The following is a 23,299-nucleotide window of genomic DNA, read 5'->3' as shown; positions in this document are numbered from 1 at the left end:
TTATTCAAATTGACCTCAGTCCCAAACTTCTGAAATATATATATATATATATATATATATATATATATATATATATATATATATATATATATATATATATATATATATATATATACACACACACACACACACACACACATTTTTTGCAATATATTAAATTAAAAATATACAAACAGAATTTTAACTAGAGGACTTAATATACTTGTATTCATTTCATTAATATATTTCCAGTCACAGGAACAGCCAGTTTAATTATATTGCTCAAATGTCTTTGTTGTTTTGTAGATTAAATCTACGAAAAACCACCAGATGGCTCTATTGACTTTATCTGTAGAGCAGATTCTTTAAACAGCAGCTGTTTTCAGGAGGTTATGAGAACAACATATGCTCAGAGTTAGTCAAGGTGGGAACAAATAAGGAGGCAAACAAGGATATTACAGAAGCAGTACCTGAAATAATCTTTATGACTTTTTAAAATGCAGATATAACTAAACTGAGTGGTCTGCACTTAATAAAGCCGATTTTCCTGAGTACAGTTTACTGCCTTGGAAGTAAATCATGTATAATAAATTAATTAAATGACAAAAAAAATATAATAAAAAGATAAACATAATATTACCTTAAATACTATAAAATAACACAAAAAGTACAAAAAAAAAGTCATTCAGAAAATATGAACAGATCTATGAAAATATGAACAGATCTATTTGTTAAAAACTGCAAACACAAAATAAGTCAAACGGAGTTAAGACAAAACAAATAAGAGCAAATGCCAACAAATCAGCAAGCTCAAACAAAGCAGAGGCGTAAAGGGCAACCAATGCAACACAACATTAGACTGAAGCAAAGCAAACACAACCTACAGCCTTAGAGAAATCCTAGTTAAAGTTGTCACTTCTAAATAGACAATGCTATTTTGCAGTGATTGTTTACAGATATAAAGTAATAAAAGATAACTGATTAACATATGCATTAAAAAAGAAACTTGCATATGTAAATATGCGTTTAGTAACAAACATTGACAAGCACTTGACATCCGCTCATGTTTAGAAAGGGGCTGCAGTATTTCATTGGTAGACTTTAAGTGCCATCTAATGGATAGATGTAGCCTATACATTGCAAATCATAAGGATATAATTCATAGCAAACCTTCCCATAATTGTATCTACTACAAGGATACAGCAGCAAACTACAATGCAATCATTGTAAAAGCCACATTTAACTTATGTTGATTTGGTCTAGAATTGAGCGTAATATTGAGCTGTGTTTCAGTTTTTTTTTTAACACACATGTAGTCTACTGTCTAATCTAGCTTTCTATGAACATCACATACAAATACACAAGGAAACCCTTGGTGGGCAACATACTTCAAATGTTTACATTTCAAAACATTCAACAGGTGCATTATGCTCTTTTAATCCTAAATTGTTTCTGAGGGATACACATACATTTAATAGACTAATAGAGGAGAGACACTTAGTGAATATAATCAAAATAAAAATGGCGGTGAATGGCACCAATGCACCATTTTTATCTAAAAGTAAAATTTTTATAGATGGTAAACCAAACATCGAGATAACGTTATATTATTTGTTCCAGTTTTAAAATTCTGGAATGTAGCGTCATGACCCACCTTACAGACAACACTGTCAAGATAACAGTTGAGTGATAACAGCTGTTGTGATTGCTGTGTCGTTTTGGCTTGTTGTGGAGCACAGAAGAAGGGAGGGTGAGTGACACTGACACTCAGCTCTTTGATTTTGGAGCTGTGTAACGGTGGACTCGTGAACGCCACGTACCTCTTCTGACAAGCGTACTTGCCAAGTTACCATGGGAACCTTTGACAGACAGATCGCCCGCTCAATGACAGAGCAACAAGAAAACAATTCAAAGGCGGAAGCGCGATGGCTTCTCCAATCAGCAGGCGAGGGGCGTGGCTACACAGCTCAGCAGGTGGGGTTCACATTAGGGAACTGTGTTTAGGACACATGAGGTGAGACAAGTTGCAAATGAACTGTCAGGTGGATTATATCTGTGACGCGTGATCGAGGCGAAAACAGCAGCATCGAGTTTATAAATACTACTCTCAGGGGATCTCTTAGGGTAGGTGTTCACCTGTTGCTCCTTATAATGTCAGCTGCTGCTGTGCTCTGTTTTACAACAGATGATGCTTAAAGCCTTATGGTGGAGTAATATAGTTTTGTGTTCAAAGAAAAAGAAATTCAGAAAATAACATCATTTAGTGCCTAATGTGTCGTACACTGCCGATATGATTTCAGTCTGATCGTAGAATTATTTATTTCGTAGTTACTGAAAATGATGTGTTCCTTGTGACAGGGATTGACAAGATTTATTTTACACGTGCCGGTGACGTCACTCTTGGGTTGTAGGAAGTTTCCCTTAAAAACAAATAGACATCATTTGTACTTGTGTAATTTAGTTTATATGAAACGTTATCTAAACTATATAGTTATCGCTATTTAGTATATATAAAGGCCTATATATATATATATATATATATATATATATATATATATATATATATATATATATTATTAATATAAATATAATAAATTACATATTTGTTAAAGATAACTATAGATATTTCAATATATAATTCTATCATAGAGTAATATGTAAATAATTAATAATAATACTTAATAGATCATTTACACACATGCAGTAATTCCATCTAGATCTATATCACAAATGACAGTGGTGGTGGTCTTGTCCTTCCACAGATGTGGGGACCATCACACTTCTGCTTGACACTGTGTCTGTGGGCTTGTTTGGATGCACTGCCAGTTGCTGTGGATAAGACCAAAGTGAGCCCTCCAGTAGAGGATCTGGAGCACCCTGAAAGTGTAGTAAGTAGTAATATGATTTAATAATGTTTTTCTCTTAAACAACTTATGAAAACATGTCTTTATAGGGTTAAAATGGGTGTGATGCTTCTCTCTCTAATATGCAGTGTGAAAACTTCTGACAGGTTTGGTAAGCAAGCATCACATAAAACGTGATGCTTATAAGTTAAATTAAATGAATGCATTTAGCAGACGGTTTAACCAAAGTGACTTACAGTGCATTTAGGCTAACATTTTTTAGCTAACATGTGTTCCCTGGGAATTGAACCCACAACTTTTTGTGCTGCTAACACGATGCTCTATCACTAAGCCACAAGAACACATAATAATAACATTATAATAAGCTGTGCCATAAAAGCTCAACATACATAGACTAACTCTGATCGCTTGTCCTTTTGCAGATGTTCCTTAACATATAAGTTTAAAAAGATTTAAGTCTCCCTAGTGTTTTTTCCTTGTGTCATTCTGTACGTCTGATTTGAAATAATTTAGGACACTGGATTGCACTATGATCGTTATCTCAGAGAGGTTATTGATTTCCTGGAAAAGGACCCACATTTCAGAGAGAAACTTCATAACACAGACATGGACGACATCAAGGTATTGCACTGCTTTACTTCCCAGTTCTACTTTGCAGAGGCTTAATCGGATTATCTTAACACCCCATTGCTTTCCTCTCATTCTCTGTTTGGTGAAAACAGCAAGGGAAACTGGCTAAAGAGTTGGACTTTGTCAGCCATCACGTGCGAACTAAACTTGATGAACTAAAGAGACAAGAAGTGAATAGACTGCGCACCCTAATCAAAGTCAAACAAGACATGAACGGAGAAAAGGGTATCAAAGGCAGCACTTTACAAGCTAATCTGTTTCTGATATCGTTTTGTGGCTCACATTTGCACTAGAGCCTATTGTGAAATGTCCTCCACCATCTTGTTTCTTTGTTTCATTTACCATCGCCAGGCTCACAGAGCGAAGATGTTTCAAGGATATAGAATGTTGTGTCTGAGAGTGTCATTCATCAAACTCTACATATCACAGTTTACTTTATAAACCTGGAACTCTGGCCTGCTGCAAAGACAAGAAACGTCAAGAAAAATGAGATGCTCTTCATTTTTTTCCCTTAAGGTATGACAGTGGACCACCAAGCACTTCTGAAACAGTTTGAACATCTGAATCACATGAATCCATATACATTCGAAGTGGAAGACTTGGATCGTCTCATTAAATCGGTAGGTTTAATCCAACACTCACAATTGTCACACATTTTCATTCAGGGGCCAAAATGACCTTTTTGGCAGGTGAAATAAGAAAATGTACTACCCATAAATATTTTTGTTTAAATAGTTTTTTTTTTTTTTTTGCCCTGTGATGATGTAAATTTGATTTAGCTGCTTCTCCTAGCATATTTCTGATCAAAATGCAGATCATTTTGTCTCTGTGTATATGCACATGTCATAAAAACCTTATAATTTTATCACTGTAGCTCAAAGTGTAGCGCATGGTGCTAGCAACGCCAGTGTCATGGGTTCCATTCCTAGGGAATGAAGGAATTGCTAATATGTATTATATGTATATATAATGCCACATGTCACAATACAACAAGTGCTACACAAGTGCAGTTGTTTCTGCCATAAACTGTCTGCCCTTTTTTGTGAAATTTTGTATCCGTTTGACAAACTTGCATAACCCCAGAACAAATGTTTGGGTGGAGTGAGGGAAAGAAACAGAAGCCATTCAGCTTATTAGAAATCAGTGTACCATCAGAATGGTTTTAAATGTAACGATTAATAGCAAGCCGGTTGAAAATCAATTCAAGTATGTGATGGGAGTTTATATGAATGCATGTCTGAAGGGAACTTACTGAATTTAGAAAAAAAATGTAGAGTCATTTTTTTCTTTTCATCTTGCCTCTGTATAATGCATGCATATCAAAGCTCATGAGTGCAGCGCTTCTTTGTTTACAGCAAAAACCAAGGAAACACTTTAAGCGCCACATGCTGGCAGAGAGTGAATCTGTGTCTTGTTCAGCTCGTCTGCCGTTTCTGTTTCATGCAGATATTTTTTATGTGATCAAATCTTTCCTTTTTTGCTTCATATTTCGAAATTATAGAGTCTTATTTAGATTAAAAACTGCTCACGTTGTATGTATGTAGCATCTTTGTTTGGATCATGATTAAAATGCATTTGTTTGCCTACCACTAATTTAAAAATAAAATAAAAATAGTGAATTGAATAGAATCAGGAAATCAAAATTGTGAATCGAAATGAATTGTGAGTTGAGTGAATCGGTACATCCTTACTGAATGGAGATCTACTGTATTTAATGATCTTATTGGTCTCCACACATTACATTTTCCTTTCTGCTTGTTTTTTTATTTTGTCAAATCGAGGCCACTAATGACCTGGAAAACTTCGACAAGGAACGACATGAAGACTTCAAGAGGTATGAAATGACGAAAGAACATGAACGCAGGGAACATCTTAAAACACTGGATGAGGAAGAGCGCAAAAAAGAGGAGGAGCACTATGAAGAGATGAAGAAGAAACACGCAGACCATCCCAAAATAAATCATCCTGTAAGCTAAAGACACATTCCTGGAATTAATATAATAATCAAACAAGCTAATTTGTGATATTGAACACTTAATTATTATTTTGTATTATTATTGACTTGCTGAAATTCTCTAATCATTTCTTCCATGTAAACCCCGCCCCTTTCTTACAATCGACTGCAAGCTCATCTTCAATCAGTGTCTCCATCCAATCAACATCCAATGTATAGGTTTGGTCTGTATGTGTGTAAACAGGGCAGTCAAGACCAGTTGAAAAAGGTCTGGGAGGAAGCTGACGGTTTGGATCCCAGCGAATTTGACCCAAAGACATTCTTCAAGCTACACGGTGAGATTACCGAGCCTCTCTGTTCTGAACACTTCGATTATATCATTGCAACAACTGTGACAACTGTTTGATTTCACAGACACTAATGGAGATGGCTACTTTGATGAGCAAGAACTGGAGGCACTGTTTACCAAAGAGGTTCCCCTTAATAATCCTTAATTTCCCTTTAGAACTAGCATTATAGAGTACTTTGAGGATGGCATGGCTTCATGGGGTGCTAAATCTGATGCTTGTGTCCACCCGGTTCAGCTAGAGAAAGTCTATGATCCCACACATGAAGAGGATGACATGATGGAAATGGAGGAGGAGAGACTTCGCATGAGAGAGCATGTGATGAATGAGGTGGGGGCATCATAGCAGGGGACTGGATCTTTCATTGTGCTACCAATATTATTTCAAAGATGGTTCACTGATAATCCTTTTTTTTTTTTTGGACTGTCTATAGGTTGACACTAACAGAGACAGGCTCGTTTCACTTGATGAATTTATTATTGCCACAAACAGGAAAGAATTTCTAGAGCCAGATGGATGGGAGGTAATTATTATTATTATTTATTTTTTACTTTTGAGGTCAACATGAAACAAAATCTTCCCTATCTGTCAACTGCTTTTCATTGAGACTAAAGGTTCACTGCTGTTGAAAAGTATGTACATTTTTTTCTTTCCTTTGAAAGAAATGAATACTTTTATTTAGCAAGGACATATTAAATTCACTGAGTGACGATAAAGACGTTTATAATGTTGCAAAATATTTCGGTTTCAAATAAATGCTATTCTATTCCTCAAAGAATCCAGAAAATGTATCATGTTTTTCACAAAAATATTAGGCGGCACGACTGATTTCAACATGGATAATAAGAAGAAATGTTTCTTGAGCAGCAAATCTTATTAGAAAGATTTCTGAAGGGTCATGTGAGACTGAAAACTGGAGTAATGGCTGTTGAAAACTCCGCTTTACCATCACCGGAACAAATTCTGTTATTAATTAATTGTTATTTTAAATTGTAATGATATTTAACAATATTACTGTTTTAATTGTAGTTTTGACAAAATGATTGCAAAGTAAATAGGGTGAGCATAAGGGATTTCTTTCAAAAACGTTACAAAAATAGTGTGCATTTCATCAAATTGTTTTCTTGATGTAAAATGTCCTTTGTCTGCTTCCTCTTGAGACTCTGGAACAGAATCCGATGTACACTGAAGAAGAGCTGAGAGAGTTCGAGCAGCATCTGGCTCGAGAGGAGCAAGAGCTGAACCTGAGATCAAGTGAGCTGCTGAAACAGCGAGAGGAGCTGGAGAGACAACAGGAACAGCTTAACGCCCAGAAAATGGAGCTACAACAGGTAGGAGAGAGAGAGAGATTTAAGAGAAACTAATACATTTCACAAAAGTAGATAGGACTCATTTTGGAGCCAGATACTGAGTGAGTTCACACAGTCCTGGAAAACATCCAAATACAAGCAAATTTACAAAGTGTGATTTCCAGACCTGGAAAAGTCATGGAGATTAATAAGGTCCTTGAAATGTCATGGATATTTCTTTGTTCAATATATGTATAATTTTTTTGTCCTGAGGACTTTAAGTCCACCAGGTCATCAAAAATGACTGGAAAAATCATGAAAATTAATCTGTCTGAAAATATAAGAACCAATAAGAAATGTTGCTGTTATCTGACAGGAGTTCATGTGTGAACCTTATAAAGCCTGTCAAGAACATGTCCATATTGTATTTTACCCCCAAAATAAAAAGAAATGTTATGCTTAAAGTAGATGAAGCTTATTTCTAGTGACATAATGATTTTTTGTGGCAATATTTTCATATTTATTAAGCACCTTCCCCCATTCACATTACCATTATTAAAATAAATCTCATTATCATTACTGTAATGGGGAAAGGAATTCTATAAACTTTACTGTAATGGGAAAGCTATTATATACATTTTTTTGAAGAAAATATATATTACATTGCTCAAAATGACCGTAAAGCATTTATATTGTTGCGAAATGATTTATATTTCAAATAAATTCCATTCTTTTAAACTTACATTCATCAAAAAATTATTGGGGGAAATGTGTTACGGTTTTCCATGATGTATGGCATAAGAATCTTCTTTTAAAAACCTTTACAAAAATGACACCCTTTTAAATGAGTGTTTATGATATGAAGTTTTGTTGCACTGATTTTATTTTATGCCACTAAAATAAGCTAGTATTTTCTGACCTCAACACTTTCTACCATTCTGATCTTTTCTTTTAGGCGGTAGAGCACATGGGGCGGTTGAAAACGCAGAAAATAGAGCCTCCAGGGCAGGCCAAAGGTCAGTGTGTTTATATTTTGTGGTCAAAGGCATTTTGCTCTGTAAACTGGAACAAAATGTTAATTTTCTATCATTATTTCTCTGTTTTTGGCAAATGCAGTGCCTTCTGCTGTGGAAATACTACCTGGGGACAGTCAGCCTTTGTCGCAAGGTCATCAACAAGACCTCCCTGCACATTCTTAGCAGCTCAAGCTCTTCTCGTTGTCTGTAATGTGTTTGTTGTATGTAGTGTCATATTTCCATCCTCACATTCAAATGGACCTTTTACTGTCACTTAGCAAAGACCTTGGCTTTCCTTGAAGTCATCAAACAAATCATTGTGGTGGTATTCTCAAACACTCAAAAAATATATTAAATTAAGGTATCCCAAAACGGGTCGCTGATGTATGTAAATGGTTAACAGAATTCTCTGTTGACAATCACACTTCAGTCCACATTCTCTCATCAAAAGTGCAGATAGTTTGTGATGACAGTGATTGTACTTGAAACTTGAATTTAGCTAAAATAAATGTATTGTTCTTGTAAATGCCATGTTTGCTAAACCTCGTAGGAAACTTTTCTCTTTATTTTTAGACATTTTATATTATTTGATTGATTCATGTTAAGTTAAATGTCCCATAATTCAGCATTACTATTGCACGTCACTTCCAATGAAAGTAATATTGGATAGAATATAATATTTTTTTGCTTTAGTTTCACTTGAAAGTCAATCCTAGATTGATTGACAAGGCTCTTTTAATAGAGTTTCTGAAAATGTTGATGAATTACTACTGCACCGTCGTGATTTTTTTTTTCAAGCTGTTTTATTTTAATTGATTATGGTATCATGGTTTTCAACCAGTGTTCTACTGTAAACAATGTATAAATTTATAAAATATACAGAAATTTTATTAAGCATAAAATAGGTATGGATTTTTTTTATTATTATTGTTTGAGCATCCTTTGTAATTTCGGATTAAGTGACTGTGCTTTACGATTCTCTACAATGTATTAAATTATCTAAGCTTCAACTGTGTTCTCTATTGATTATCACTTAATTTAGTTTTTTCCAAACATACAAAATCATATCATTCCACTTTAACTAGGATCTATTTTTTGCTGTACGAATCCTTGAACCTTGATAAAAGGTAGTCAATTGACTTCACAGGAGGATATTTATCTGATCCATCACAGCATGAAATGATGGCCTCGTCATCTGGTTGTACAAAGAAGGCCAAAGACTGACGTGTGCCAGAGTCACCTGCAGGGGGCAGCAAAACCCTATGAACCTGAGGGTCAGAATAATAGAGAAGAAATAAGCTTTGCCTGCACTGCACAATTAAATAAAATGTAATATTAGTGAAGAGACTCACGGCAGACACATAGACATCGCTAGTCCACCTTTGCATCAGGTCTGCTATGTTAATCAGAACTGTTCCAGGAATGCTGGGGGCTGAAATGTACTCACCAGCCCGGTTCAGGACCTGGAGGAGAACAACCCAGAGAGACATGCAGAGACAAAATTACCACACTGAACATGAATCTTTTCTCCTCTTGTCCTATATTTGTATTCACCTGCAGTCCACCCTCTGGACTTTGGAAGACCAAAGTGATACTCCCATAATCGGAGTGTTCACCACAGCGCAGCTGATCTCCCTTCACACATCTGCTGTTCACCGGAGGGTAGTACAGAGCCCGTAATGTTGTTCCATTCACATCACCTTAAAACAACCCACGCTGTAAAGGTCTTGCAGTCCTCCCAGCCATTGACTCACTGCATTTGGATGAAGAAGTAGTGCATTTCAATTTTACTTACTTCCAATGTGTTTATGTGCGCTGAGAAAGGCCTCTGATTCCAGGCCCAAACCAAGAGCCATCAGTCGGAGCACTCTGAGAGAAAGCTCCTTGCAGCGCAGGAAAAATGATACTTGCACATCTCGAAAGTCATCAACTCCTTCTGAAGGCCAACTCTGAACACATTGAGTGGAGTGTTATAAAGTAAGACTTCCTTAAAATATCTTAATGTTATAAAAAACAATTGTGCATATAAAAAATACTCATATATATATATATATATATATATATATATATATATGGGTGTGTGTGTGTGTGTGTGTGTGTGTGTGTGTATATATATATATATATATATATATATATATATATATATATATATATAGTAACTTTTTTACCATTATCGTGGCCCTTTTAGTATAAAACCAACATACAAAGTCATTTCTCAGGAAATATTTCCACTCAAAAAATTATAACTCTTATAAAAGTATAATTTGACTCTGCAGTGAGTAGGCCTACCACTTGAGGAAAGGGGAGAAGACAAGAAACGTATTTACAATATCCGAGCGCAAAGATGCTGTATTAAACGCCTCCTTCAGATCCCCGGGACGTCGAGGATTCAAACTGTAAAATCGCAGAATATACAACCATTAATTCTCCATCATTCGTGAATTTTTTGCTGTAATGCTTCTGAAGCTGGAAGAGTCTGACATGCCTCTCCGTTTCTACCGAGACCCAGCCGTGGTTTCCATTACACGAGAAACTGCCCCGGCTGAAAGTTCTCTTCATGCTCTCTGGCAAGCAGAAGAACTTCTTTGAAACAACCATAACTTTGTCCACCTAAAACGAAGGACAGAATAATAATAGCCAGCCATCTACGAACTACGAGAACATTTCTCGTAACAAACGTGTAAACAAAAGGACAAACCTCGTCCTGACTGATGCCCGTGTTTTTCAGATAAACAAATCCCACCTCGGTAAAGGCGCTTCTTAGTTCGTCACTTAACTTCTTCAAGTTATCAACTGATAAATTTGTATTTTCCAGTTCGTAAACGCTGAAATCTATGACAGGTATCTCCATAGTGAGTTATTACTCTTCGAGACAACAACACGACAGAGTTATTTTAAAATCCTTTTGGAAATCCTGAAGAAAATACGTCAAGGATCTTCGCCTCTTTTAACAGTGCAGTTGTTGAGCAATAGTCATAAAGGTCAACCAATGAAAGAGCAAACCACGAGGAGCACATCACTGGACTTCAGCCTTTTCAGTGTCCCCATTCTAATCCTACTATTTGGCAGTATACGGTCTAAACTTTGTAATATGGACAGTAAGTTATTTCCAATGGGTAAAAGATTTTAGTATGCTTTCTGAAAGCAATCAAAAAAAAGTATTTGCAGTGGTATTGAAACATTAGTTGCATACGCATGGCAATCTTAACTTAAGTACATTTGTCTGCGCATTGTGTGTTAAAAAAAAAAAAAAATTTTATTTTTTTAAATTCAACTTTCAAGCGTAACACTATTTTCAAAAATATGCGTCCTCCAGTCGTTTACATAATTGTGGGTGGAGCTAAGAGAAACTGACCAATCATTATTTTAACAAGTGTACGCTCCGGAGTGCGCTCTGCTTTCGCTCCATGACTATAGTATTTCAGTATGTTTTAAATGTTCATGTTCATAACGTAGCCTATATGCAAATAAAATAATAATAACAGAAGTTTCAAAGTGACTTAGGGTATTTGTGTTATCAGCATTAAAAGGTATTGCTACTTTTCTGCGTGCAAGTTTGGTTTGTGATGAAAATAGTACATTTTTCTCCGTTATTTAATCTACAGATCAATAAATCCGATACAGATGTAGCACTATTACATTTGTTTGAATGCATTATTGCGAAAGCTATTGCGTGTGAATGTGCTGTAACACTTTAAATCATGCTTTAACCCTGAAATACTCAGTAAAAGGAACAGACAAACTTCTCGAGAACTAGCCTGTAACTTCCCGCTTGGCTGCTGCCATCATGATAGCCTTTTGATTTTAGAGATCCATCTGTATCAAGCTATAGTTAAATGTTTAACGTGGTGGAGCGAGTAAAAACCACGATGCTTTAACTTTTAAAAAATCCGCTCCTCCCTGCAGTAGAAATCACACCGCTCCACTCCGGTAATATACTCTGGAATTGGGAAAGTTAATAAACTGACTGTAATTGACCTTGAAAAATCACGTTAAATATATTTTAAAGCACATATTTGAAATTATAGTGAAACTATACATTTATAATTATCATATTTAGATGAATAAGATTCATCTGGAAAATTACCAGCTTCTCACTGGGTGGGCCTCAGTTGAAATTAGCTTCTCCACTGTAGTGAACCAATCTCTCAATCATTCTTTTTTACTAAGCTTAGCAAAGAGTCAAATGTGAATAAGTATATTTTGTACACAAGTAATGCACCGTAAGATTATAATTTATTTTACAGATGGCTTCTGTAATGAGCTTTCACAGAAAAAACAAGAGGTCTACACCATGGAAATATCAATCTCTGAAATGTGGTTAAAAGAAAGAAAAACAACAATGTACAACTTAATTTTGTTTGTTCACTGAAAATACATGGAGTCTTGCCAATTTTTTTTTAAACCATTTGGTCTTTAAAATTCTTACTGATAATGATATTTCCATTTGGACAGTTAAATAAATCTACTGATCATAGAAACAAGACAAAGACATTTCAAAATTTCATTTTAAAGTTAATTTCTTTATGGTTTCTTTCCAAATTTGCCCTTTTTGTCCTTATTTTTCTTAATCTTCTTGCCTTGCCATTGTTCTTTCTGGATCGTGGCTTCCAGTTTTCTTTTCTTGTCACTGAGGGGTAAAACAGAAAGATCGTGGTTCATAGCAGTTCATGATTCCAGACAAAACATCACCTTCCCAAGCTGCTTAGAACTCCATTTACCTTTTTATGCTAACAATAGCTGTATGTCCTGCTTTCTTCAACACTTGGTCCCATTCCTCGTCATCTCCTCGAATCATATACCTTAATAAAAAATTCAGAATGGATAAGAGTGGTCAACACTGCACTGTGCAGCAAACAGTAAACGGCCTTGATTCACACCCCCAGAGCTGCGTGGTACACTTTTTATTATCGATGGATGCGCTTTAATGAACTATTTAAAAGAAACACCCTCTCACTGCCATTATAAATATGTTTTAATATAACTCCGATTGGATGAATCGAAGAAGAAAGTCTTATGGCTTGTGAGTGAGTAAATTATGAGGTCATTTTTAGGGTGAACTAACCCTTTAAATGAATGCAGTTTGGATTATTTTCTTTGGGAATACTCACTCTGAAAGATTCATGTCTTTAATCTTCTCCATGTCATTTTTGTGTTTGTCTTGGAACTCTTTGGCTGCCTCATTCTAAGGAACAAAACATAGTTTTAATATAATACCTTGTCACAAAAATGTGCTGCTTCAAATAAATCCTGTTCTTTTGAACTTTGTTCAAGGGATCCTAAGGAGTAATATAAAAAAAAAAAAAAGTTTCCACAAAATAGCAGCACCGTTTTTAACATCGATAATAAATTAGACATGTTTGAGCCCCAAATCAGCATCGCAGGCACTCGTACCAGATCTTCATTAAGTGTCTGCACAGTTGGTTCCATGCTTATTTCTTTGGTAGCCACCATCTCTGCTTCAACTGCTTTTTCCTGAAGAGTGTTGAAGAACTGCAGAAGAGATTAAAACAAAAAATAACTACACAATGAAACAGCAACACAGACTAGAAGAGGTAGAGGAGTAGATCCAAGAAGTGTCCTTCTCACTCCTTCAAGTGGAAGTGGTCTGATGAGGTGGTTCAGAGCTAATCCTTGTACTTTGCTTTAATCAGTGTGTGTCTGAGATACAAAGACAGAGGGCTTGGTCTCACCTGCACCACTTTACGGATGACACGGTTGAACAAGCCCATAAGCTGAGAACCAGGCAGCTCAATCTCCTTCTCCAGCTCATCTATAGTCTTGTGTTGAAGCCCAATTCCCAACAACAAAGCCTGAAAAAGAATTATGTTTTACATACATGCCTGAACACACACCAGAGATGCAAATTCAGTCTCAAAGCTAGAACTCAAAACAAATTAAAAATGTATAATTTTACACACACAAACGCACACATGGTATGAAATCAACATCTGCCAAATGTGGGTGAAAAACATTTGCAGGTTTTTTGTGGCTAAATACTTGGACAAACACACATAGTGAACTTACACACTGGGCAACAGAAAGTGTGATGTCTCCCAATTGTTTGAGGAAAAACATGCGTGCGATAACAGGGATCATGTCCATGATGAGGTGATAGTCCACCATGTTTCTTGAGTACATCTCCAAGCGCTTCAGGTCGTATGGAGTGAATGTGGCCGCTAACTCTGCACTGGTAAGTGCTGAAGAGACACAGACATATGTAAAGTCATCTTAAAACCAACACGCATACAATATTTACGTTGAGGAAGCAGATGTGGGCCTGTACCTGCTGGGCTGTCGTCCTTAGCGTTCTTGTTCTGCAGTATGTTGAGGGCCAGGGTCGGGCTAAATTTGTTAAACTGGAAGGATAGCAGGGAGAGGAACCTCCGCCGGAAATCTGTCCAACACAAGAAAAGTTAGTCTTTGTAATCAGAAAGAGATGGCTGAGTGAGCATTATAAATCTATCGATCTATATATTATATCTATGTATTATATTTATCATCTCACAGCTCTCTGAAATACTGGATTCTGATTGGTCAGTTGCAGCATTCAAACTATATTACGAGAGATTGGGAATATTTACCCTTCCAAAAAGCTGAGAGCCACTGGTTTTGGTCTGTAGACTCCTCAGCATTGAGCTCCTTCAGCATAATGCAGGAGTGCTCTCCCGTCAGGTCATTCTCCAGGTCACAATACAAGAATACACGCTTTATTACAAAGTTACAAAATTTGACGATGCTTAAAAAAAAAAAATGCTGCATGCTTACCGGAGTCTGTCTTAAATAAGCAGGAACAAATCCAGCCTTTTTCCAGAATCTGCACGGGAAAGCAACCAAGAGATATTTAGGAGTCAGCAACATGTTTTGTGGCAGTACTGCAGTATAAATATCACTGTAAAACCTGCTTGCATGAAGCAACTCACTTGAGTAGTTGAGGAGTGAGACCGTAAGAGACCCCGAGGTAGTCCAGCCTCTCAGCGGTCCTCTCATTCAGCTTCAACAGCAGCGGTGGGAGGTCTTTCCTGGGAGACACCACCTCCTCCAGGAGACTGACAGCCTGTACAGGAATGAAAAAGACACGAGCAAAATACTAATGTTCAGAATACATACTTAAATGTCCATTATTTATTAATACTTTTGGTGCAGAAATTATGCTACTTTATCAGGTGCCTTTTAGAACCACTAAAATGCATGAAGGATTTTTCTTTAAACTCCGTGTGCACATTTCTGCCACAGAGGGTTCACTTTGTTCTGGTTTTCTACAAAAAGGTATAACTAATGGTAGTGTATCGATTTTAATCAAGTTATAACAAACAGAAACCATCACTCAGCGATGGTACACAATTCAAAAGTTACTTACAACAGTTTGTACAAAAAGTAGCACAACTGTTTTCAACATGGCTGTTTTTTTGAGCACCAAATCAACATATTAGAATGACTTCTAAGTATTATGTGACTCCAAAAACTGTTGTTATGGCTTCAGTCATTTATTCCTGTGATCAGCTTTGCCATCACAGAAATACATTTTAAATTACATAAATTTCAATACATTAAAATGCAATAAAACCGTAATATTGTGAAACTGCTGTATTTCTGTCTTATGTGGACATAAGAGACTTCTTTCAAACAAAAATAAAATAACTTACTGACACCAGTAGTGTTCAAATGTTTAGTGTAAGAAGTAAAATACAGTACAAACAATGTTTTCTATACTTTTCTCTCTTTTTTTTTTTTTTTACTTCTATCAACTAATATAACAATTCAACAAAGCTTTGTTTACCTACATAAGTAATAGAATATACTACCTACAGAAATACTAAAGCATTTTAATATATGAAAAATGGCACACAGACTTTCATGAACATTTTTGAGTGATGACACTAACAGACCATTACCTCACTGCTCACAGATGTGATTTTGCTGGTCGTTGTCTGTTCTTGCTCGTCCAGAAGAGGAAACTGACCCTCATAATACTGCTGTAGCAGTTGCAACGTACGGCTGCCGTAACCCATCTAAAGAGAGGCACAATAAATCACACATGGGCAATGATACAACTGGTCAAACAAGACAATAATGCTCATGTAAGCTTTTCACTGATCATGACTGAGGTTGTAAATAATCGGAGGAAAAGCACCAGTCATTTACCCCCTGATAATCAGGATTCACCGCAATACGGACAATCCGGCCCCCAGAGAGGCTTCCAAACTCAGGGTCTTGAAACTAAATGCAAAACAAGAGCATCAGAATCATTTCAGCTTCACTCTTTGAAACATTTATGTAATAGTATGGCATAAATTATCTACATACACTACTGTTCAAAAGGATTCTATGATGAACAGAAAGTTCAAAATAACAGTATTTATTAGAAATGTAAATCTTTAGGAAAATTATAATTGTGTATACTGTCAGTTTAGATCAATTTAATGCATACTTGGTGAAGAAAATTATTTCTTTAAAAAAATAAATAAACACTGAATCCAAACTGTAGTTTAACCTGTAGTGTAGTTTCAATTTAAACATGGATTTTTACCTGTTCCGAAATGGTCCACGGAATGAGGTCACCCGAAGCTTTCTTCCCTCTGGACAAGCTGTTGAGGACGGATTGGCGGGAGATCTCTCCTTCCAGACACACCTGGAAGAGAAAACACAGGCTTCACTATGCCGTCGTTTCATTACAATCACTTCGAATCAGATTCAGCGGTAGCTTTGGGCACACCTGGACGACTGCTAAGACCTCTGGGAGTGAGTTCTGTGTGGGTGGGACAGGGGGCAGCAGGCAAAAGAGATGGTGAGCAGGAGCATCCGAGAGCATCTGAAGGTCATTAGGTGAATTCTGAGGAAGGAGAGGAGTTTGGCGTTTATTGTTTGTGACATAACGAAACCCTCTAACGCAGTGCTTCTCAAACAGGGCTCCAGGCCCCCTTTCAAGGGGGTCACAAGATGACTAAACATATTTGAATTAATACATTATTAATATTTTGAGACAATCTAAATAAAAATGCTTAAACACAAAAAATCTAAATGTAAACTGAAATACTAATAAATAATATTTGGAGTCAGTTCTCCCAGTTAATATTAAAAAGTTTTAAAAAGTCAACAACAAAAAAAACCCTGAGTTTTATCAAAATGAAGACTTTTTATGGGGGGTGTTTTAAATATTCTGCTACACAAAGAGAGGATGAGGATGAGAACCATTAATCTAATACTCAAGATATTTATTTACCTTGTAATGCGATGCTACATAAAGAGCCATAAGACGCTGGAGGAAAGTCTCAGAAGCTTTGTGATAACAAAACAATGTGTCTCGATTCACATAATAACTGGAATAAAGGATTAAAGAAATCTTATGTCAAGAAGGTAGATGAGTGACAGTGTTTTGTGTTATTTTGAGATATTAGGCATGGGTTTATATAACCGGGGTGTCCAATCCTGTTCTGCAGAGTTTAGTTCCAACCCCAATTAAACACATCTGAAGCAACCTTCACACTGCGATTCCGACAAATACACGGGTAAAGTGTTCCAGCAATGGGTCGCTAGATTTGATCTCTGCTTCATTACAGTTTGCAATTTTTTTTTTTGTTGCGAACGTTGATCTTCCTTCAAAACAGCCGGTAAACAAGTTGTGCGATAACGTGCGTCATCACTACGACACGACATTAGATCTGGCTTTTGTTCACACAGCGCTCGTTCCGGGATTGAACCCAGCAATGTTACTAGGTCCCCGACTCGGGTTCAATGCTGGAATCAGTCCCGGGACATGGTTGCTTTCACATAGAAGGCGACCCGGCAATGTTCCGGCAATTTGCTGGGTCCTTCGTGTAGTGGGAAAGGGGCTTAATCAAGGTCTTATTAGGCATGCTAGAAACTTCCAGGCTGGTGTGTTGAGGCAAGTAAATGCTAAATTCTGCGGGACGCCGGCCCTCCAGGACTGAGTTTGGACACCCCTGAGCTAGAATATGAAAACACATTTCTGACACCATGCCTTGGTAAGTCATAATTACGATAAAGTGATAATTCTGATAAATCATCAAGAAATAAAATGTTGAAATTCTGCAAATGATTTACCAAAGCATGAATTATTTTTTTTAGGTGGCAAAAAATTAATTACGCTGAATCAGTGTGATGTTAGAATGATCATAAAAAAGCAATGCTGAATATAGAGGTATCGTTTGACTTTTAGAGGATACAGATCACATGTCTGGGGTAAAGGGCAGCCTGAGATGATGCGTGGTACACTCAGGCAATCCAAGCAAAGCAGATCATTCAGCCATTTCTCCACAGCGTCCCCCTGGCCGTAGCGGATAGACTCGTGCAGGGTCACCTCATGAAGAGTTCGTGCTGCAGAGCAGGTAAGGTGTGGTTTACACATTATACACATATCAGCAGTGAGAAAAAAAAAAAATCTTTTTTTCATATTACTAAATCTGGTTCTCTTGCGGCAAGTATTATATTTTACCTGCTGCCAGTTTGACTGTGCTGGTGTTTCTGTTCTCAGCCGAGAGGTTCAGCTGACTGTCTGCACTCTGCTGCCTTAACTGCTGAATCAGCTTAAGAGACAGAGAGCGACCAGTGCCCTCATACCTGCACGTTACCATTAGGATTACTGCATTGTGATTATAAAAACACTGCAAAAAGATCTAACAAGTTCTTCAAATACAGACCCATTGATCGTAGATGCCATAAACACAAGGTAAGGTCCCAGCAGTTTCTTCACTAAAGGCAGCGGGATCGCAGCAGCCTCGTCGATGACTAGCAGCTCAGCCTGGCCTAACTTCACCGCATCAGCAGGGTGAATGTACTGCAGATCAAAACACATCAGCAAGTTATCAATGATGCAAAATGCACCACATGAACCTGTGGTTTCTGCACTCCCACATATTGTATATGTACTAAAGTGGAATAAACCAGCTCCAAGCATGAAAATATCTGAGATTCCACGAATCAACAAACATTTGGAAGAAAAAAATGAAAATGATGGAAAATAAATCCAGAGATGGAGGTCAGTATACCTGAATGGTCTGGCGATGTTCCTTGAAGATGTTAACACGAATCACGGCTTTGTTAAACTCTGGGTTCAAAGACTGGATTATTTCATAGTCCAGATGTTCCTAGAATTTACAACAACAACAAAAAAATCTAGTTGAAAGAAGGTTCCTTAAAAGTATGCACGGGAAGACGAATTCAAAATTATAATAAAAGATGCAATAGTATATCATTCATACAAAAATAACACTGGGTTCAACTCCATGTTTTATTTAAAGTAACACATCATATCTACCCTTATCTTCAGTGATGATTACCTGATACTGGAGAGCATCAAAACCCTTAAATACGAACTCAAACAGCGTGTGCAGATTGTCTGGGCTGGGTGATGTGACAAAAATATTTGAATAGCTGAGAAGAGAAGTACAACACAAACACAAGAAGTTATTTATTAGCATAAATTGCAGTCAGGAGGCAAATGCAACAAGAAAAAAAATCTTATTCATAATACCCTACTACTGTACATACCCAAATGCAACAGCTCCAGCTATAGCCAATCCCAGTGCAGCAGATTTGCCTCGACCACGGGCAGCAGTAAGAGCTACAGTGCTCCGCAAGGTCTTCTCTGAAATAGCCTCGATGAACTTAAGCACTGCTTTGGCCTAAAGACAATAAACACAGGCAAAATAAAATATTAAGTTGGTTCCACATGAAACAACTCAACATCGAGATATTAACATCGAGTTATTTTAATCATACCTGGTCCATAGTTTTACAGCTGTCCACTAGAACACCAACTGGCTGTGTGTCCTGTAAAGACTCCTTTAGGTCCTTTAGCTCTTGTTCCCTTGGAGACAGTCCATCATCCTGTTGGCAAATACAAAGATTATGGACTTCATATGAGCTAATAATCAAATGAGGCACTGTCTAATAAAGAACAAGAGTTACCTGCGTCTTTGGAGGGACGGGTTTGATGTTAGTAATGTGAGTGGAGACTGGCAGGATGTTGAGTTGGTCATCAATCACAACACATGTCTTACAGGAGGAGAGAGACAGGATGAATCTGGGGGAAATAAGATTAGATCATTATTGCATGCATTTCTTTTTTCTTACAGGCCAGGATGTGCACCTCAGATTAGGGCTGAAGGAAGTAAATAAAATCTAAATCATGTGGATCATTTGTATCTGTTCGGAGTTTGGGTCACTTGTAACTTGCATTTGAGAACGCAACATGTCATTAACAAAGAAGCTTTAAAGGCTCCCTGTGGTTGTCCATGAAAATAATAGTTTGGGATATAACAGAAATTAAGACTTTTTCTTAAATACTTTTTGGACTGTGAAATAGTATTACAATAGTACTATTTTTGATTAATGTTCATTTATTTATAATGATCATCAAAATAAAATTATAAAATGAATTTATTCATAAATAATAATTCATTAATATGAATTATTATTATTTTGACATCTTAAATCACAAAATATTTGGCCAAACTGTGCAGTCACACACATACAAAAACGACCGCAAACCCTGAGCATTAAAAAAAGTAATCATTTTAAAACACAATCACAAATAAATAGATAACAGATATATAAATATTATAATCAGGGGTTTCGTAATTAAATGCCAAAAGACTGACCTTTCGTTGAACCTTCCAACAACATCCTGGTGAGCTTCTGTCCTGTATCGAGAATGAACATCCTGAAAGAAAACATGAATTTTAATAATTATATTCAAGCAAAAATTGCCATCTTGATATTGGTATACAACCACTTCAGAGGCCATTCACCATTGTCATTGTGTACAGCTGCTTCAGTGAGTTCATAGACCTCAGAAGAATGACAACAATGCCTCCACCCTCCACAGTCTCAATGGTCCGAGCCAAGAGGTTGGGAGTGAGAGCTTCAAAGTCCTGTAATAGAAAAAGAGACAAGAACTTCACCCTAAACTGCTGCAAACCCCATTGTACTACACACACATTTTTACAAGTATTTTTCTAAATTCTAAAACCACCCCCTTCAGGTTGTGTTACATGTGTCTTTTAAGCTAAGAAATCTATGCAGACTTTTATGAATACATGGATTTTAGAAGTAAGGCTTTACAGATGTCTGAGAAGCTCGTCATTGTTATTACCTGCAGAACACACATGCCATAGGTGTTTCCCAGGATCTTGTGTGTTTCGTTGTAGTAGCAGTATCGGATGTTGGTAGCAGCAACGAAGAGCTCAAAAGGATCATCCTTGTTTAGGTTCAGTGTGCCTGTTTTGATCTTCTTCTGCAGCTGTCGCATCCTCTTCTTTCGATTACTATAAAAAAAAAAAACAGATTAATTTCTATGAAGGTTCCTACAATTTTACATGCAATTCACAATCTGAAAGAAAAGTAGTTTGTGAACAATTAATATTGATGGTGGACCTACAATAAAATAGTCATACCTGCTGAAGCTAAGCTCTTTTTTGTAACACCATAACACTGATGGCCGGGCTCTGACTGTTGCTTTAGATAGCATGTGGTGCAGAACGACAACCTGGATGCAAATTGCACATATGCGTGAGGTTTAGCCAACGTCGTTACAGTATTAAAATATTTTTAAACCCAATTATGCTTTACCTGATCTCTGCCACGATCACCAACTATCACGAACATTGATCGATGGTGCTGTGCGACGCCGTTTTCTATCTGGACTCGAATGCGATTGTCCACCTTCTTCCGAAAAGTTGCCATTGCTTCCCAAATGCACCCTGTCACCACGAACATGACAAAATCAGCTTTACATATAAAATGTATTAAGTGAAATTAAGTTAACACTGTAGTGCGTGGTAACATACTTTAAACACATTTTACATAGCGTTCAGACAAACCTAGGCGTATTATTAACATGTTTATTCATATCGCAAGACATACCTCAAATATTCCAACGATAAAACAAAATACGCTGTTCAATTCTTATAAACAATTTTTAGGGCAATAAAACTTCGCCTCGTTTACAGCAGACTATCATGCTCCAACATTCACGTGGGAAACCATCGGCGAAGGACCCCGGCATGATGGACCCCAAAACAGACTTATAGAAGTCAATGATAACGCCTGTTTAGAATGACCGAATAACGCGCGTATTATTTTTGTTTAATAAATTAATTTAGCACACATCAGACTAAAACTGCGTGTTTATATATATATATATATATATATATATATATATATATATATATATATATATATATATATATATATATATATATATATGTTTTCAGATTCGTCAAGGCGATAGACTTGTATCATTGTGGGAGTTGTAGTCTTTCTGTAGAACCGTAACAGTGCCAGTAGCTCGGGACCCCCACTTTCCTCTGAGGTGGTTAAACTAAGCTTTACAAACATGCAGTTAAAGCATATGACAACAGAAAAAAACACAACAGTCTAATAACAACATTATTAAAACTTAGTCATTATTTACATTTCAACATTAATCTTGCCTAATTCGTTAGGTGGGCAACATTCTGGAATAAAAAATTCCACAGAGTTTTCTTTTTAATTCAACATTTTATTTATGGTTAAAATATTTTCAAAAATGTATTTCTGGAAGCCATCGAACTCTCCTTATGGGGTCTCGACCCCTACTTTGGGAACCCCTGCTCTATGAAACAAACTCAAACTTTTAAATTTACGGTTTCTGTATTTTTCTATAGATTTGTGCAGGTTGTCCTCAGTGTGTTGTGCTTCATTCAGTTTGTGATGTACTTTTGATTGTAACTGTTATTCAAAATGTGGTTGTGCAAGATTAATTAAAATTCATGTTTCCTAGAAGTCTTATTCTTTTACTTTTTAGTCTTTACAGTCTGACTTTTATCCTTTAAATCACCAGTGGTCACAAACGGTCCCTACTGTACATTAGCAGTGATATGACTCATATAGAAGCAGTAAATAAAAGGAAGCACCAATAATAGTGCAGAGAATCCGGTGTTTGTTATTTAAGACTACTTCCAATGTAGAACTATGTAAATGCAACAAAGATAAAGAATAAATAAAGAACTGACCTGATTAGCATATTGTGCGGGTTTGTGTCTTCTAAAGAATGCAACCAAAATGGCAGTGGTTCTAACGTCTTTTACATTGATAGGCATTGTAAGGATGCCAAATATATTGACATCCAATAAAACCAAAGATGTCTGGGCTTGATATTGTAATCATGACCCAAGAGAAGAAAAAAATAAAATAAAAATAAAATAAATAAAAACCT

General features: G+C 36.6%; 3 protein-coding genes across 3 annotated transcripts; 1 reads left to right on the top strand and 2 right to left on the bottom strand.

Annotated features, from left to right (window-relative positions):
- The first annotated feature begins 1,946 nt into the window (after nucleotides 1–1,946).
- Nucleotides 1,947–8,854, top strand: nucb2b (nucleobindin 2b). The gene is made up of 13 exons (XM_026230968.1): nucleotides 1,947–2,103; nucleotides 2,742–2,867; nucleotides 3,357–3,464; nucleotides 3,566–3,698; nucleotides 3,990–4,093; nucleotides 5,255–5,440; nucleotides 5,672–5,762; nucleotides 5,842–5,900; nucleotides 6,012–6,104; nucleotides 6,208–6,297; nucleotides 6,935–7,105; nucleotides 8,019–8,079; nucleotides 8,180–8,854. Exons 2-13 carry the CDS (start codon nucleotides 2,742–2,744, stop codon nucleotides 8,260–8,262), a joined length of 1,305 nt encoding a protein of 434 aa, XP_026086753.1. The 5' UTR covers nucleotides 1,947–2,103; the 3' UTR covers nucleotides 8,263–8,854.
- Nucleotides 8,855–8,981: 127 nt separating this feature from the next.
- On the bottom strand, nucleotides 8,982–11,057 carry si:dkey-10o6.2 (isopenicillin N synthase family oxygenase). Its single transcript, XM_026230969.1, has 7 exons — nucleotides 10,778–11,057; nucleotides 10,565–10,689; nucleotides 10,407–10,473; nucleotides 9,875–10,028; nucleotides 9,634–9,779; nucleotides 9,432–9,542; nucleotides 8,982–9,347 (listed from the first exon to the last, which is right to left on the bottom strand). Exons 1-7 carry the CDS (start codon nucleotides 10,928–10,930, stop codon nucleotides 9,168–9,170), a joined length of 936 nt encoding a protein of 311 aa, XP_026086754.1. The 5' UTR covers nucleotides 10,931–11,057; the 3' UTR covers nucleotides 8,982–9,167.
- A 1,239-nt stretch (nucleotides 11,058–12,296) lies between these two features.
- On the bottom strand, nucleotides 12,297–22,127 carry LOC113061656 (RNA cytidine acetyltransferase). Its single transcript, XM_026230967.1, has 29 exons — nucleotides 21,967–22,127; nucleotides 21,673–21,803; nucleotides 21,498–21,589; nucleotides 21,197–21,368; nucleotides 20,853–20,975; nucleotides 20,703–20,764; nucleotides 20,011–20,125; nucleotides 19,822–19,929; nucleotides 19,591–19,724; nucleotides 19,380–19,473; nucleotides 19,089–19,187; nucleotides 18,741–18,877; nucleotides 18,536–18,660; nucleotides 18,267–18,417; nucleotides 17,303–17,399; nucleotides 16,796–16,912; nucleotides 16,610–16,711; nucleotides 16,225–16,299; nucleotides 15,975–16,091; nucleotides 15,003–15,136; nucleotides 14,848–14,896; nucleotides 14,664–14,760; nucleotides 14,366–14,476; nucleotides 14,107–14,279; nucleotides 13,773–13,892; nucleotides 13,474–13,572; nucleotides 13,191–13,264; nucleotides 12,801–12,881; nucleotides 12,297–12,709 (listed from the first exon to the last, which is right to left on the bottom strand). The coding sequence occupies exons 2-29, from the start codon at nucleotides 21,784–21,786 to the stop codon at nucleotides 12,604–12,606; spliced, it is 3,078 nt and encodes a 1,025-aa protein (XP_026086752.1). The 5' UTR covers nucleotides 21,787–21,803; nucleotides 21,967–22,127; the 3' UTR covers nucleotides 12,297–12,603.
- Between the last annotated feature and the right edge of the window lie 1,172 nt (nucleotides 22,128–23,299).

This window comes from Carassius auratus, chromosome 43 (genome assembly GCF_003368295.1).
Source record: "Carassius auratus strain Wakin chromosome 43, ASM336829v1, whole genome shotgun sequence".
Taxonomy (NCBI): domain Eukaryota; kingdom Metazoa; phylum Chordata; class Actinopteri; order Cypriniformes; family Cyprinidae; genus Carassius; species Carassius auratus.
This window is presented reverse-complemented; position numbering and strand designations above follow the sequence as displayed.

Bases quoted from the DNA above. Each gene is read 5' to 3' on its own strand.
- LOC113061656 (XM_026230967.1), bottom strand. From the start codon at position 21,786: ATGGCAACTTTTCGGAAGAAGGTGGACAATCGCATTCGAGTCCAGATA. The intron at 17,400-18,266 runs GTATCCTCTAAA...CCTTTATTCCAG, and splicing joins TTACCCCAGACATGTGATCT to TTATTATGTGAATCGAGACA. The intron at 16,913-17,302 runs GTAAATAAATAT...CTCCTTCCTCAG, and splicing joins ATGTAGCATCGCATTACAAG to AATTCACCTAATGACCTTCA.
- si:dkey-10o6.2 (XM_026230969.1), bottom strand. From the start codon at position 10,930: ATGGAGATACCTGTCATAGATTTCAGCGTTTACGAACTGGAAAATACA. The intron at 9,780-9,874 runs GTAAGTAAAATT...GGTTGTTTTAAG, and splicing joins CGCACATAAACACATTGGAA to GTGATGTGAATGGAACAACA. The intron at 9,543-9,633 runs GTGAATACAAAT...GTTCTCCTCCAG, and splicing joins GTCCAGAGGGTGGACTGCAG to GTCCTGAACCGGGCTGGTGA.
- nucb2b (XM_026230968.1), top strand. From the start codon at position 2,742: ATGTGGGGACCATCACACTTCTGCTTGACACTGTGTCTGTGGGCTTGT. The intron at 2,868-3,356 runs GTAAGTAGTAAT...GAAATAATTTAG, and splicing joins TGGAGCACCCTGAAAGTGTA to GACACTGGATTGCACTATGA. The intron at 3,699-3,989 runs GTATCAAAGGCA...TTTTCCCTTAAG, and splicing joins AGACATGAACGGAGAAAAGG to GTATGACAGTGGACCACCAA.